This window comes from Melopsittacus undulatus, chromosome 22 (genome assembly GCF_012275295.1).
Source record: "Melopsittacus undulatus isolate bMelUnd1 chromosome 22, bMelUnd1.mat.Z, whole genome shotgun sequence".
Classification (NCBI taxonomy): domain Eukaryota; kingdom Metazoa; phylum Chordata; class Aves; order Psittaciformes; family Psittaculidae; genus Melopsittacus; species Melopsittacus undulatus.
Genome location: NC_047548.1, coordinates 449,840 through 466,104, shown reverse-complemented (window position 1 = coordinate 466,104; position 16,265 = coordinate 449,840). Strand labels below are relative to the sequence as shown.

Below are 16,265 nucleotides of genomic sequence, written 5' to 3'. Positions count from 1 at the left end.
ACAATGGCGGCTCCTCGGTGCTCAACTGAGTCCCGTGTGGTGGGGGAGGGGCGGGGGGCGTGGCTTGAGGATATGGGGCGGCTATGGGGCAGCTATGGGGCAATTGGTGGCTAATGGAGGGCTATGGGGTATTTAGGAGGGGTTTGGGAGGTCTGTTGGGTGTTTAGGGGGTGCTATGGGGCAGCTTGGGGGCTATGGGCAGTTGTGGTCTATGGGGCAGTTTAGGGCCATAGAGCGCTATGGGGCAGTTGCGGGCTATGGGGCGGGGGGGGCTATAGGGCTTTATGGGGCGCTATGGGGGGTCTATGGGGCACCATTAGGGTTAGGGTCAGCTCCGCCCCTCCCGGGTGGGGGGAGGGGTTTCCGGTTTATTGGGGGCGGGGTCAGTGCCCCAGGGGCACGCGCGGGTTCAGCGGCTCCAGGGCTGGGTCCCCTCCCCCGCCCCCCACCCCCCGGCTCAGCCCCGCCCCCAACAGCAGCAGCGCGAGCCCCGCCCCCAACAACAGCAGCAGGAGGGGGGGGCGGGGGGGACCCCGCAAGCGGCACCTGCGGGGGGGGGAGGGGTCAAAGGGGAAGGGGTCAGAGGGGGAGGGGCTCTGCCCCATCAGTGCCCCACAAGTGCCCCCATTGACCCCCAAGTGCCTCCCACTGACCCCCAAGTGCCCCCCACGTGCCCCCCCATTGACTCCGAGTGCCCCCCATTGAGCCCCAAGTGCCCCCCAAGTGCTCCCTATTGCCCCCCAAGTGCCCCACTGACCCCCGAGTGCCCCCACTGATGCCCAAGTGCCCCACACTGACCCCCAAGTGCCCCCATTGATCCCCAAGTGCCCCACACTGACCCCGTGTGCCCCCCATAGACCCCACAAGTGCCCCCATTGCCCCCCAAGTGCCCATTGCCCCCCAAGTGCTCACCGGAGCCTATGGGGCAGCCAGGCCAGCACCGGGCGCCTCCTGTATTTGTCCTCCTCGCGGTCGGGGGGGGGGCAGCTCCCCCGGGCCCCCCCCAGCACCTTGCGGGGCCCCGAACCTGGGGGCGGGGGGGGATCAGCCCCACAGCGCCCCATAGAGGGAGCAGGACCCCCCCCCCCCCAGCCCCATAGCAGAGGTACCAGCCCTGGAATGGCTTCCAGCCCCACACTGAGGTCCCCAGCCCCATAGCAGCAACCCCAGCCTCAGACTTAGGTCCTCAGCCCCACAGTGTCACCCCCAGCCCCATAGCGACGTCTTCAACTGCCCCCAGCCCCATAGCACCCCCAGCCCCATAGCACCCCCACCCCCCATCCCCCCCATCCCCACAGAGCCCCCAACCCCATATCACCCCCAGCCCCATAGCACCCTCACCCCATAGCACCCCCACCCCACAGCCCCCCCATCCCCATAGCACCCCCCAGCCCCATAGCACCCCCAGCCCCATATGGCCCCCCCTGCCTCACCCGCGTGCAGTGCGATGCTCTCAGCCGCCATGTGAACCACAGCGTGGGGCGGGGGGGAGGGGGGGCTGGGAGGGGGCTCCGGAGGGGTCACGTGGTCTGCGGGCAGAGCAATGGGGGGGGGCAGGGTCAAGGGGGGGGCACCCCAAAGTTGGGGGTCACGGGGTCATGCCCCCCCCTCCCCCCCCCCTCACCTCTGAAGCTCTCCCCATTGGGGTCTGGCTCTGGGGGCTCCTCCAAGTCATCGATCTATGGGGGGGGGGGAGGGGGGGGCATTAATGAGGACCCCCCCCAGCACTGAGCAATGGAAGGGTCCAGGGATGGGGGGGGGGCATTAATGAGGACCCCCCCCCCCCACCACTGAGCAATGGGAGGGTCCGGAAGGGGGGGGGCATTAATGAGGACCCCCCCCAGTACTGAGCAATGGGAGGGTCGGGGGGGGAAGGGGCATTAATGAGGACCCCCCCCCAGCACTGAGCAATGGAAGGGTCCGGGGGGGGGGGGGTCCTCACCAGGGGCAGCCCCAGCCCAGGCCGTGCCCAGTGCGCAGCCGCCAGGCGCTTGCGCAGTGCGGCCGCGAGGGGACCCTCGAGGTTGGGGGGGGGGATCAGGGGCCCCCCACATGTGGGGCAGAGGTGACCGGCTGGGGCCGTGCGCGCGGGGAGCGCTCGGGCACGCGCGGAGAGACAGGACCAATGGAACACATCTGGGGGGGGGAGGGGGCGGGGTCAGGGGGGGAAACTCCACCCCCCGACGTTGGCTCCGCCCCCTCTCAACAATGGATCCGCCCCCAAGCCGTGGCTCCGCCCATCCCCATTCACCCCCAACCATGGCTCCGCCCCCCCCGGCTCCGCCCCCCAACCATGGCCCCGCCCACCCCTCCAACAATGGCTCCGCCCATCCCATGGCCCCGCCCCCAAACCGTGGCTCCGCCCCCCCACCATGGCTCCGCCCACCTCAAATCATGGCTCCGCCCATCCCATGGCTCCGCCCCCCCCCCCGAACCATGGCTCCGCCCCCTCTTCCCCCCTCCCTTTTACATAGTCCCAAAGGCAGCTTCAAGGCTGCACCCCCCATAACAATAATGGGGTCCCCCCCAATAACAGCCCCCCCCTTATAGATCAATAATGGGTTCATCAATAATAGCCCCCCAGTAATGCCCCCCCAATAATGGGATGTCCCCCATCCCCCCCCCAAAAATAGGCCCCCCCAATAACACCCCCCCCAATAGTGGATCCCCCCCAATAATGGGTCCCCCCAATAACACCCCCCCACAATAACCCCCCCCACCAATGTGTCCCCCCCATATCAGCATCCCCCCAACAACACATCCCCCCCTATACCCCCCGCATAGAGGCTTCCCCCACTAATTCCCCCCTCAATAACCCCCCCCCATAGGCACCCCCCCCCCCCCGGTGCCCCCCCCGGTGCCCCCCCCACCGTAGCACACGAGCCTCACGGTGTCCCTGCCCTGCAGAGCGGTGCCACAGAGAGCACAGTCAGGGCTGTAGTCACTGTCCTGGAGCCACTGCAGGTAGGACTGGACGATGCACTGGGGGGGGGGGGGTGTTAATGGGGGGTCCATTATTGGGGGGGATCCATTATTGGGGGGACCCATTATTGGGGGGTCCATTATTAGGGGGATCCATTATTGGGGGGATCCATTATTGTGGTTCCCATTATTGGGGGGATCTGTTATGGGGGGATCCATTATTGGGGGATCCATTACTGGGAGGGTGTTATTGGGGGGGACCCATTATTGGGGTGGGACCCATTATTGGGGGGAATTCATTATAGGGGGGACCCATTATTGGGGGGTGTTATTGGGGGGTACCCATTTTTTTAGGGGGGTCCCTGTTATTGGGGGAGGGGGGTATTGGGGGCAGAACATTATTTGGGGGGGGCAGTTGGTGGGGGGGATTTGTTAATGGTTGGACCCTGTATTGGGGGGGGGCAGGTATTGGGGGGGATCTGTTATGGGGCAATGCTGTTATGGGGGGGCACACACTCGTATTGGTGGGTGTTAATGGGATGATCCATTATTGGGGGGGTGTTAATGGGACGGATCCATTATTGGGGGGGTGTTAATGGGGGGATCCATTACTGGGGGGGGTGCACCCATTCTTGCCCCCCCCCCGGTACCTTCGGGTGGGCGCTGACCAAGCAGCTCTCGCAGACATTGACTCGGTGCTCGAAGCAGAAGAGGTTCGTGACCCGGCGCTTGGGGCACTTGCAGAGCCCCATGGGGGGCTGGGGGGGACAAAGGGGGGGAATCTATGGGGCAGTGAGGGGGTCTGTGGGGTGCTTGGGGGGTTTCTATGGGGTAGTAGGGGGGGTCTGTGGGGTGCTGGGGGGTTTCTATGGGGTAGTAGGGGGGGTCTGTGGGGTGCTGGGGGGTTTCTATGGGGCAATAGGGGGGGATCTATGGGGTGCTGGGGGAGTTTCTTTGGGGCACTAGGGGGGGTCTGTGGGGTGCTGGCAGGTTCCATGGTGTAGCAGATGAGGCTCTATGGGGCAGTGTGGGGGGGGTTTCTATGGGGGAGCAGGGGTGGGTCTATGGGACACTGGAAGGGACCTATGGGGGTCTGGAGGGGTCGATGGGGTGCTGGAGAGGGGCTCTGTGGGGCAGCGGATGAGGCTCTATGGGGCAGTGGTAGGGATCTATGGGGTGCTGGGTCCTCTATGGGGCAGCGGGGGTGAGTCTGTGGGTCGCTGGAGGGGATCTATGGGGCCCTAGGGGGGCTGTATAGGGCAGTCCTGTGCTCTATGGATCTCTATGGGTCTGTATGAGTCTCTATGGGTCTCTATGGTTCTCTATGGTCTCTATGGAGCTCTATAGGTCTCTATGGTCTCTATGTGTCTCTATGGGTCCCTATGTGTCTCTATAGGTCTCTATAGGTCTCTATGTGTCTCTATAGGTCTCTATAGGTCTCTATAGGTCTCTATAGGTCCCTATGGGTCTCTATAGGTCTCTATAGGTCTCTATGTGTCTCTATGGGTCTCTATAGGTCTCTATGTGTCTCTGTGAGTCCCTATGTGTCTCTATAGGTCTCTATGGGTCTCTATAAGTCTCTATGTGTCTCTATAGGTCTCTATGTGTCTCTATAGGTCTCTATGTGTCTCTATAGGTCTCTATAGGTCTCTATAGGTCTCTATGTGTCTCTATGGGTCTCTATAGGTCTCTATAGGTCTCTATGGGTCTCTATAAGTCTCTATAGGTCTCTATAGGTCTCTATAGGTCTCTATAGGTCTCTATGTGTCTCTATAGGTCTCTATAGGTCTCTATGTGTCTCTATAGGTCTCTATAGGTCTCTATAGGTCTCTATGTGTCTCTATGGGTCTCTATAGGTCTCTATAGGTCTCTATGGGTCTCTATAAGTCTCTATAGGTCTCTATAGGTCTCTATAGGTCTCTATAGGTCTCTATGTGTCTCTATAGGTCTCTATAGGTCTCTATGTGTCTCTATAGGTCTCTATAGGTCTCTATAGGTCTCTATGTGTCTCTATGGGTCTCTATAGGTCTCTATAGGTCTCTATGGGTCTCTATAAGTCTCTATAGGTCTCTATAGGTCTCTATAGGTCTCTATAGGTCTCTATGTGTCTCTATGTGTCTCTATGTGTCTCTATAGGTCTCTATAGGTCTCTATAGGTCTCTATGTGTCTCTATAGGTCTCTATGGGTCTCTATAAGTCTCTATAGGTCTCTATAGGTCTCTATAGGTCTCTATAGGTCTCTATGTGTCTCTATGGGTCCCTCCCCCCCCCCGGTTTAACCGGACGCCCCTGTTGCACTCACGGTTCCCTCAGCGCTGCCCCGCTGGCACCGCCACTTCCGGGTGCGTCGCTTCCCGATGGCGTCACTTCCGTCCCCTCCCACCGGAAGTGAGCCTCACCCTGACGTGTGTTTACCTTTGCCACTCCCAAGATGGCGGCGGCGGAGGGGGCGGGGCCTCCTTCTTCCCACAATGCCTCGGGGTGGGCGGGGCAGCGGAGCGCGCGCGCGCGCCCTGACGTCACTTCCGGCGGTTCGAAGAGCGATGGCGGGAGGCGGCGAGAGGAGATCGGGGGGGGAGACCCCGGAGGGTGCGGGGGGGGAGGGGCCATGGGGTCAATGGGGTCAATGGGGGGGGATGGGATGTATGGGGGGGCTATGGGGTATGGGGGGGGTCTATGGGGTGGATATGGGGTGTGGGGGTGTGTATAGGGGGGCTATGGGGTGTATGGGGGGGCTATGGGGTGCGATAAAGACAGTAGGGAGGATGGGGGGGTCTATGGGATGGGGAGATCTATGGGGTGGGTGTGGGGGGGTCTATGGGGGGCTATGGGGGGATGGGGTCTGTAGGGGGCTATGGGGGGGTATGGGGTGGTCTATGGGATGGGGGGATCTATGGGGTGGATATGGGGTGTGAGGGGGTCTATGGGGGGCTATGGGGTGGGATAGGGACAATGGGGGCGCTATGGGATGTATGGGGGGGAAATGGGGTAACTGGGGGGGTATGGGGTGTATGGGGGGGCTATGGGGTGCGATAAAGTCAGTAGGGAGTATGGGGGTGTCTATGGGATGGGGAGATCTATGGGGTGGATATGGGGTGTGGGGGGTCTATGGGGGGGGTATGGGGTATGGGGGGGTCTATGGGGTGGATATGGAGTGTGGGGGGCCTATGGGGGGGCTATGGGGTGGGGGGATCTATGGGGTGGGTATGGGGTGTGGGGGGGTGTATGGGGGGCTATGGGTTGGAGGGGGGGCTATGGGGTGCGATAGGGTCAGTAGGAGGCTATGAGGGGTCTATGGGATGGGGTGGGTACGGGGTGTGTGTGGGATTTATGGGGTGGGATAGGGTCAATGAGGAAGCTAAGGGGTCTTGGGGGGGCTATGGGGTGGGAGGGGGTTATGGGGCGGGGTAGGGTCAGTGGGGAGGGCAATGAGGATTGGGGGTGCTGTGGAGTGGGGCAGTGTTAATGGGAGGCTATGAGATATGGGGGAGCGTCCATGGCGGGGCTTAGGGGGGTTCATGGGGGGTGTTATGGGAGGGCTATAGGGCAACGTGGGGGCTCTGTGGGGTGGAATGGGGATACTCTGGGTGCCCCAGGGGGAGGTCTATTGGTCAAGGGGGGGATCAATGGGTTCGGTGGTGGGGGGGGCTATAGGGGGGTCCTATGGGGTCATGGAAGGATCTATGGGGTGGGGGGGGCTCTATGGGTCACTTGGGGGTCAGCACTCATCCCCTCCCCCCCCAGGACCCCGCCGCTCCCCGCGCTTGGAGGCCTCTGCCCCCCGGGGGGGCCCCCCCTGGGCCCCTCCCCCCCCCCTGCAGGAGCCACGGGGACAGCCCAGTGAGTAGGGGGGGGAGGGGCGGGGGGGTGGTGATGACGTCACCCGGGACCCCCCCACCCATGGGTGCTCCCCCCCCCCCCCAAGATCCGCCCCCCATTTCCACAACTGAAGCGGATCTCAGCCCCCTCCCCCGTCCTGGAGGCAGCGGAGCGACCTTTGACCCCACGACCTGTGACCCTGCGGCGAAGCCCCCGGGTGAGTGGGGGAGGGGTGGGTGGGGTGTCCCCCATATCCCCCCCCCTTGACCTCTCAATGACCCCACCCCTCCCCCCTCCTTGACCTGTCAATGACCCCACCCCTCCCCCCTTCCTTGACCTCTCAATGACCTCACCCCTCCCCCCAGCTCTGCAGCCAGAAGGAAAACGACCCCTCGGCAGCCCCCCCCCCCCCCCACTCGCCCCTCCCCCCCCCTCCTCCTCCCCTCCCCCCTCCCCTCTCCTGTCCCCCATCCCCCCCCGCGTGCGCCGCTCCTACAGCCGCCTGGGGGTGGGGGAGGGGCCGCCCCTGTCCCCCATCCCCCCCAACCTGCCCCTCCCCCCTCTGCCCCCCCCTGCCCCTCCCCCCCCTCCGACCTCCCTGGCATCGGCCCCACCTCCGAGCGCCGCAAGAAGAAGAAGCTGCCGCCTATTGATGTGAGTGACCCCTCCCCCCCAGCGACCCCCCCCTCGTGACCCATGGCCCCCCCATGACCCCATAACCCCCCCCATGGCACCATAACCCCCCCATTGCCCTGTGTGACCCCAATGTCGCCATGATGCCCCCAGCCCCTGGTACCCCCCCCAATAACCTCATACCCTCATAGTCCCTATGCCCCCCCAGTATCTCTGGCCTCCCAATGTCCCCCCCAATATCCACATAACTCCCCCCATGCCCCTGTGTGACCCCATAGCCCCCCAAGGGTCCCATTCCCCATAGCCCGCCTTGGAGGGGGTGTGGCTTCGCCCAAGCCCCGCCCCTGACTCCGCCCCCGAGTGTCCCTATGCCCCCCCCCAATGTCTCTGGACCCCAATGTCCCTATGCCCCCCCATGCCCCTATGTGACCCCATATCCCAGCTGGGAGGGGGCGTGGCTTCCCCCAAGCCCCTCCCCTGACTCCGGCCCCCCCCCCGTGTCCATATGCCCCTCAATGTCCCTGTGTGACCCCATAGCCCGGCTGGGAGGGGGCGTGGCCTGACCCAAGCCCCGCCCCTGACCCCGCCCCCTCAGCCGGGCGCGCTCGAGGCCTGGGCTCGTGCCATGAACCAGGAGTTCGAGGAGGCCGAAAGGTTCCGGCTCGTGGTGGAATGAGGTCACGTGATCGGATCTGTGACGTCACGGCTGACGTCACATGACGTGTTCTGTTTGGTGTCACGTGACACACACCCCCCCACCACCACCGGTGTCTGTCTCTTTAAGGGGGGGGGCACTGGGAGTTACTGGTGGCTCCGGGTCGGTCCCATTCAGGTTCATTGTAACCCCCCCCCCATAATAAACCTCTCGTTACCCGTTATTAACGAGTGGTCTCATTAACTGAGAGCTCATCACATATTAATGAGGCTTTCATTAACCTATTAATGGCCAGCCTCTCATTACATATTCATGGTACCATCATTACATATTAATGAGCTCCTCATTAATCCTCTATTAACAACCAGACCCTCATTAGGTATTAATGAGTCATTCGTGAACACTATTAAAGACCAGAACTCCATTACATATTCATGAGGCCTCCATAAACAGCCAACCCCTCATTACATATTCATGAGTTCCTCAGTTATTAACGATCAGTCTCATTGCATATTCATGAGTATGAGTGACAGGTAGGCGGGTGCCATCGTTGCGATGCCAGCTGTGCCCTGAAGAGGGCAGCACCAGTGTCCCCTCCTGGCCCTTCGGCTGTGGGCACAGGCGCCACAGACCCCCCATAGACACCATCGACTCCTTATAGACCCCATCGACTCCCCATAGACCCTCTCTAGACCACATAGACCCATTATACACCCCTTTAGACCCCATTAACCCCCTATAGGCCTCATAGACCCCCTATAGACCCCCGATAGACCCCATAGAGCCCCCATAGAGCCCCCCAGCGCCTCACAGAATCACCCGAAGACCCCTATAGACCACACAGACCCCCCCATAAGCTCCCCCCATGGTCTCCCGTATAGACACTATAGACACCCCCCCCCCGTAGCCCCATAGGGCCCCCCTACAGACTCCATAGCCCCCCTATAGCCCCTTGCTCCCTATATCCACCCTATGGTCCCCATCCCGTCCCGTGCCCTGCCCCGCCGGTCCCTCCGCTCCGGGCGGGGCTCCCTCTCGGGCCGGACCGGCCGGTTCCGCCGCGTCAACCCCTGGCCCCCCCCGGCCCCCCCCGGGGCCACCGGGACCGGAAAGACGGGACCAGGGAACCCCCCGGGACGGGAGGGGCCACGGACAGCGGAGACAGGGACAGCCCATAGGGGACACAGGAACGGGGACACCACATAGGGGACACCACATAGAGACAGGGACAGCCCATAGGGACAGGGAAAACCCCATAGGGACAGAGGGATACCCTATAGGGACAGGGGGACACCCCATAGGGGACACAGGAACGGGGACATCACATAGGGGATACAGGGACACCACATAGAGACAGGGACAGCCCATAGGGGACACAGGAACGGGGACACCATATAGAGACAGGGACACTACATAGAGACAGGGACACCCCATAGGGGACACGGGGACACCACATAGAGACAGGGACAGCCCATAGGGACAGGGAAAACCCCATAAGGACAGAGGGATACCCTATAGGGACAGGGGGACACCCCATAGGGGACACAGGAACGGGGACATCACATAGGGGATACAGGGACACCACATAGAGACAGGGACAGCCCATAGGGACAGGGAAAACCCCATAGGGACAGAGGGATACCCTATAGGGACAGGGGGACACCCCATAGGGGACACAGGAACGGGGACACCACATAGAGACAGGGACAGCCCATAGGGACAGGGAAAACCCCATAGGAACAGAGGGATACCCTATAGGGACAGGGGGACACCCCATAGGGGACACAGGGATACGCCATAGGGACAGGGGACACCTCATCAGGGACTCCTCACAGGGCCAGTTGCACACCGATAGAAACAGGCGACAGCCCATAGGGACAGTGGACACCATATAGGGACGGGGGATAGCCCATAGGGGACACAGGAAGACCCCATAGTGACAGGGGACACTACATAGGGGACACCACATACGGGACACAGGGATACCCCATAGGGACAGAGGACACTATGTAGGGAACACTACGAAGGGGACACCACATAAGGGACACAGGGACACTCCATAGGGACAGGGGACACCTCATCAAGAACTCCTCATAGGGCCAGGTGCACACTGATAGAGACAGGGGACAGCCCATAGGGACAGTGGATGGAATATAGTGACAGCAGGACACCCCATATAAGACAGAGTGACACCCCATAGCGACAGGGGACACCACATATAGACAGGGACAGCCCATAGGGACAGAGGGATACCCTATAGTGACAGCAGGACACCCCATATAAGACAGAGTGACACCCCATAGCGACAGGGGACACCACATAGGGGACATCATATAGGGACAGGGGGACACTCCGTAGGGGACACAGCGTCAGGGGGACACCCAGGGGACAACAAGAGACTTTGTGACCCCCCAAAGGGGGGATCCCTCATGTCCCCCATCCCAATGTTCCCATGTCCCCTGTGTCACAAATGTCCCCCCATATCCCATGTCCCCACATCCCTCCTGCCTGTGTCCCCATGTCCCATGTCCCCATATCCCCTGTGTCCCCATGTCCCATGTCCCCATATCCCCTGTGTCCCTGTGTCCCATGTCCCCATATCCCTCCTGCCTGTGTCCCCATATCCCATGTCCCCATATCCCATGTCCTGCCTGTGTCCCCGTGTCCCATGTCCCCCTATCCCCGTGTCCCCATATCCCATGTCCCCACATCCCTCCTGCCTGTGTCCCCATATCCCATGTCCCCATATCCCATGTCCTGCCTGTGTCCCCGTGTCCCATGTCCCCATATCCCCTGTGTCCCTGTGTCCCCATGTCCCCATATCCCCGTGTCCCCCTCCCGCTGTCCCCAGGCCGGGGTTGGGCTCCCCCGTTATTTCCCAACGCGGCGCCCGACCGACCGGCTCCGACACCGGCTCCGGTACAACCGGTCGCACCAGTCCCGGCACCGGCAACACCTCCCGGGGCGGGACCGGGGGGACGACGCTCGGCAGCGGCACGAACACAGCGGCACGGACACAACCGACGGCAACCGGTACCAGCGACAGTCGGAGCCGGGCAGCGGTGCGGGGACAACGGTGACAACCGGAGCCGAGACCGGACGGGAGGAGCACGGGCTGGAAGTGGGACCGAGCCGGGAGCTGGGAACGGGTCAAGGGGTCCCTGATGCTGAACCCGAGAGAGGATTTGGGATCTGGAGACAGAAGCGGCTGGAAAACCGGGATCCGGTACCGGGAGTGAGGATCTGGGAGCAGGCAGCGAACTCCAGTTGGGAACTGGTGCTGGAACTGGGCAAACAGCTGGGATCTGGTGTCAAGATCGAGCTGGAATCTGTGATCCAACATCACAAGCAGGAATCTGGGATCCAAAACCAAATCAAGCCTGGAGCTGGGATCCAGCACTAACATTGACCTGGGATCTGGCACCTTTATTAGCCTAATAATCATGTTCTGGGCTCAGAACTGAGCAGGGATCTGGGATCCATCCCCACCTTCCATCTCAAGCGCTGGGAATCCATCAGCGTCTGGTGAATCCCTAGTGATCCCGACTGGGATCAGGGCTGGAACGTCACCATTCCATTCGGATCCATCGGGACCCATCAAGATCCATTGGGATCTATTGGGATCCATCGGGATCCGTTGGGATCAAGCTATGCCTCGTGCCTTCCTGGTGAAGAAGCCGAGTGTGGCCTCAGCCAAGCGCAACTGGAGCGAGCTCCCGGATGAGCAGCGTGCGGAGATCTACGTGCCCAGTATGGGGGGGGGCAGGGATCTGGGGGGGACCCAGGGATCTTGGGGGGAGATGGGAACTGTGGGAATGAGGCATCCAGGGGGGACCTCAGTGTCTGGGGGGGACCCAGTGCTGGGAGATGGGTACTGGGGGGACCCGGATGTTTTGGGGGGGTCCTGGTGTTTGTGGAGGATCCAGGTATTTGAGGAGCCCCATGATTTGGGGGGACCCCAGTGTTGGAGGGGGGAGCTGGGTGTTTGGGGTGATGGCAGCATCCAGAGGGGATTCATGTGTCTTGAGTGTGGCCCAGGCTTTTGGGGGGACCCCTATGTTTTGGAGAGGCCCCAGGAATCCAATGGGAGATGGGTAATGGGGGAGCTGAGGCATCCGAGGGGATCACAGTGTTGAGGGGGGACCGAGGTGTGGGGGGACCCCAGCTTTGGGGGTACCTGGGGTGCTTTGGGGGTACCCAGGCTTTGGGGGTACCCAGGCTTTGGGGGGACCCCAATATGTTGGGAGGGTCCAAGGGTGGCTCCGGCTCTATGGGGGGACCCTCGGTCTCTGGGGGGGGCCCTGTTTACCCCGTGCACCCCCCGGGCTGTGGGGGGGCCCCAGGAAGCGTCGGGGTGATGATTAACCCCCATAATGACAGAGTTGGGGTTCGGCCCCGCCCGGGTGGAGCTGGAGCCACGCGGCCGACACCACCCCGGGGGGGGGGGGCCCAAAGCCATAGGGCACCCTCAGCTATGGGGCACCCCCAAAGCCATGGGACACCCCCAGTCATGAGGCACCCCCAGAGCCATGGAGCCCCCCCAAATATGAGGTATTCTCAAAGCCCATGGGCCACCCCCAGAGCCACAGTGCCCTGCACAAAGGCTATGGTGTCCCCCAAAACCATGGTGCCACCCCTAAACCGTGGGGCACCCCCAAATCATGAGGCCCTCCGAAAACCCATTGGGCACCCCCAAAGCCTTGGGTGGGGGTTTGGGGTGTCTGGACCTCAAGGGGGGGGAATTGGGGTGTCCGGATGCCCGGGGCAGTGCGGGAGGGGTGTGGGGGGTGGCGTGTCCCCCCCCAGGGCCCACGCGGGTGACACCCCGTAATTTGGGGTGTCGCGGCCAGAGCCGTTAGACCGGTTGGGGGAACCCCAAAGAGGCGGGGGGGGGTGGGGAGGGTGTGGAGAATAGGGGAACCCCCTTTGGGTCCTGCTGCAACGGGGGGGACCTATTGGGAGGTTATATCAGGGGGGTCACATTTGGGGGTGCCCCATTGCGGGGTCAAAGGACAGGAGGTCTCCATTGGGGGTCATATTTGGGGGAGCTCATTGTGGGGGGCATTAAGGGGGTCACTTTTAGAGGTGCTCATTTGGGGGAGTCCAATTTCGGGGTGTCTATTATGGGGGGTCATTAAGGGGGTCCCCATTACAGGGTCTTTATTGTGAGAGTGTCCACTGGGGGGGTCCCACTGTGGGCTCCCATTAGGGGCTGCCTATTGGGGGTTCCCCATTACAGGATCCCCATTAGAGGGGGTCACCTATTGGGTAGGTCCTATTAAGGATGTCCCCATTACAGGGTCCCTACTGGAGGGGTCCCATTGGGGTCCAATGTGGGTGCTATTTGGGGGTGCACCTCCCCTCACCTCTCTCCCTCCCCCCCCAGTCTTCCTGGGGGGGCTGCCCCCTGCGCAGGGACCCCGAGCCCACCCTGGGGGAGGCCCCCGCATCCCCCGTGTCCCCCCTCGACATGACGCTGCCCCCCCCGGTTCCCCGCGCCCCCCCCGGCCCCTTCCTGCACCCCAAGGGCAAGGTAAGGGGGGGGGGGGGGCAAATGTGGAGGGGTCCTGGAGGTTGGGGGAGGGTGGGGAAGGTGATGGGGGTGTCCCCGAGGTGAGGGGTCCTTAAGGCTGAGGGTCCCCAATATGGTGTGTCCTGATGTGGGGGGGTCCCCAGAACTGGTTGTCTCGATCCTTGGGGGGGGTGTCCCCATGACTGGGGGTCCAAAAGTGAGGGGATCCCCATAACTGGTAGTGGGGAGCCCCAGTAGGGGGTGTCCGCATAACTGAGGGCTGGGGGGTTCCTCATGACCCAATGTGGGGGGGTCCCTAAGGCTGAGTGTCCCCATTATGGGGGTCCCTATGGGTGAGGACCCCGGGGGGGGGGGGGGGGGGGGGGGGTACCGTGACTGTGTGTGTATCCCCCCCAACTTACACCCCTGTCCCCTCCTTTGGCAGGTCCCCCCCGGTCCCCTGGGTGCCCCCATCCCCGCGGCTCTCCCCATGGCCGGGGGGGTCCCGGGGGGGGTCCCGGTGGCCGGGGGGGTTCCGGGGGGGCCCGAGCTCTTCTCCTGCCCCGTGTGCCAGAAGAGCTTCGGGTTCCAGCGGATGCTGAACCGGCACCTCAAGTGCCACAGTGAAGTCAAGCGGCATCTCTGCCCCTATTGCGGCAAGGGCTTCAATGACACCTTCGACCTCAAGCGGCACGTCCGCACCCACACCGGTGCGATGGGGGGGGATAGGGGGGGATAGGTCAGGATGGGGTCGGGAATGGGGGGGGGGGGGGTGAGATACGGATAAGGATGTGATAGGGACAAGATAGAGGTGAGGTGGATGTGAGAGAGGAGGAGGGTGGAAGGAGGTTGGGGATGGGATGGTGGCAGGGATGGGGTCCATGGGTTAGGGGTGGCACCATGGTTTTGGGGACACCATAGTCTTTGTGCAGGGCTCTGTGGGTCTGGGGGTGGCCCATGGCTTTGAGAATACCTCATATTTGGGGGGGCTCCATGGCTCTGGGGCTAGGAACGCGAATGGGATGCAGAAAAGGAGAATGGGATGGAGACAAGGAAAGGATGGGGACAAAGATGGGATGGGATAGGATGGGTTGGGATGTGGTATGACAACATGGGATGAAGAGAGGACAGAGATGGGACAGGGATGAGGATGGGGACAGGAATAGGATGGGGATGGGGGTCTGATGGAGATGGATGGTTGGGATGGGATGGACGGATGGGATGGGATGGGATGGATGGGATGGGATGGATGGATGGGATGGGATGGGATGGATGGATGGATGGGATGGAGATGGGTCCATTCCCTATAGGAAACCCCCCCCCCTCACCTCCCCCCCCCCCCCCAAGGCGTGCGGCCCTACAAGTGCAGCCTGTGTGAGAAGGCGTTCACGCAGCGCTGCTCGCTGGAGTCGCACCTCAAGAAGATCCACGGTGTGGCTCAGCGCTATGCCTACAAGGAGCGCAGAGCCAAGCTCTACGTGTGCGAGGAGTGCGGGGGTACAGCCGAGAGCCAGGACGGGCACATCGCGCACCTGCGCCAGCGCCATCCCCACAGCCCCCTCCTGGCCAAGCTGGCTCGCAAAGCGGCCACCAACCCCCCCCCCGGACCCCCCCCCCAACCCCGCATGGTTCCGCCCCCTTGATGGGGTGGGGGGCTGAGGGAAAGGGGGGATCCCTCCTCCCCCCCCCACCCCCCCCGAGACCCTCTATGTGGGGTATGAGTGCTATCAACACTGCGGTAGGGGACGCGATGAGGCCACGCCCACGTGGCGCAAGCCACGCCCCCTGCGTGGGGCAGGACACGCCCACTTGGGGGCTCGGGAGGGGGGGGCCCCACCAATAGGGGTTAAGCCCCACCGCCCGGGGGCGGGCTTGCAGGCACAGACCACGCCCCCAAAGGGAAGCTCCGCCCACCGTGGGGAGCTGACCACACCCCCTCCCCGGCTGGCCCCGCCCCCCCCCCCCGTGTATCCATAAAGGTCGAGATCGAAAAGAGATTCTGGTGCTGTGGAACCCCAATAGACCCCTATAGACCCCCTATAACCCCAATAGACTCCTATAGACCCCCTATAACCCCCCCATAGCCCACATAGACACCTCATAGCCTCCTCCATAGACCCTAGAGACACCTAGACATCATATAACCCCACTTTAGTCCCTTTAGCCCTTTACAGACATCCCATAGCCCCTAGAGACACCTATAGAACTCCTATATGACTGTAGCCCCCATAGACCCCCTATAGCCCCTTACAGACACCCCACAGGACTCATAGGCCCCTATAGCCCCCATAGGGTGCATGTGTTAGTCCAGTCTTTATTACCCGCGACCCCCCCCAGTGCAATGGGGGGTGGGTGGGAGAAGGGGAGACCGGGGGGGGGGGAAGGGGCTTCACCCTCACCCCTCCCCCTTCCAGGTTTGTTCCCATCGTCCAGTGTCATTCCCACCCTTTGGTCACAGGCTTCACCTTCCCCCCCCCCCATTGCCCCCCCCATGGGTGGGGGAGGGGCGTTTGGCAGCAACGAAGGGGGGGAGGGGCAACAACACTCCCCCCCCATCAAATCCGGGTTCCCCCTAAGGCAGCATGGCAGGGACAGGGTTAATAAAGGGAGTGGGGTCAAGGGGGGGCAGAGGCTGGGGATGCCCCCAGTGTGAAGGGACCCCCAAATGGGGTGAACAGCCAAACAGGGGGACCTCCAATTGTACCCCCATTTAAGTGATCCCCC

The 16,265-nt window shown here is 62.4% G+C and overlaps 2 protein-coding genes across 2 annotated transcripts; one reads left to right on the top strand and one right to left on the bottom strand.

Moving 5' to 3' along the window:
• Positions 1 to 383: 383 nt before the first annotated feature.
• ZFPL1 (zinc finger protein like 1) lies at positions 384 to 5,293 on the bottom strand. Its single transcript, XM_034071846.1, has 8 exons — positions 5,225 to 5,293; positions 3,573 to 3,680; positions 2,871 to 2,982; positions 1,943 to 2,136; positions 1,625 to 1,679; positions 1,434 to 1,529; positions 913 to 1,027; positions 384 to 546 (listed from the first exon to the last, which is right to left on the bottom strand). Exons 2-8 carry the CDS (start codon positions 3,672 to 3,674, stop codon positions 384 to 386), a joined length of 837 nt encoding a protein of 278 aa, XP_033927737.1. The 5' UTR covers positions 3,675 to 3,680; positions 5,225 to 5,293.
• A 5,673-nt stretch (positions 5,294 to 10,966) lies between these two features.
• Positions 10,967 to 15,536, top strand: OVOL1 (ovo like transcriptional repressor 1). The gene is made up of 4 exons (XM_034071685.1): positions 10,967 to 11,779; positions 13,416 to 13,562; positions 13,987 to 14,251; positions 14,889 to 15,536. Exons 1-4 carry the CDS (start codon positions 11,750 to 11,752, stop codon positions 15,182 to 15,184), a joined length of 738 nt encoding a protein of 245 aa, XP_033927576.1. The 5' UTR covers positions 10,967 to 11,749; the 3' UTR covers positions 15,185 to 15,536.
• Positions 15,537 to 16,265: the final 729 nt, after the last annotated feature.

Bases quoted from the DNA above. Each gene is read 5' to 3' on its own strand.
- ZFPL1 (XM_034071846.1), bottom strand. From the start codon at position 3,674: ATGGGGCTCTGCAAGTGCCCCAAGCGCCGGGTCACGAACCTCTTCTGC. The intron at 1,530-1,624 runs GTGAGGGGGGGG...CTCTGCCCGCAG, and splicing joins CAATGGGGAGAGCTTCAGAG to ACCACGTGACCCCTCCGGAG. The intron at 547-912 runs GTGAGCACTTGG...CCCCCCCCGCAG, and splicing joins TGGCTGCCCCATAGGCTCCG to GTGCCGCTTGCGGGGTCCCC.
- OVOL1 (XM_034071685.1), top strand. From the start codon at position 11,750: ATGAGCAGCGTGCGGAGATCTACGTGCCCA. The intron at 11,780-13,415 runs GTATGGGGGGGG...CTCCCCCCCCAG, and splicing joins TGCGGAGATCTACGTGCCCA to TCTTCCTGGGGGGGCTGCCC. The intron at 13,563-13,986 runs GTAAGGGGGGGG...CTCCTTTGGCAG, and splicing joins TCCTGCACCCCAAGGGCAAG to GTCCCCCCCGGTCCCCTGGG.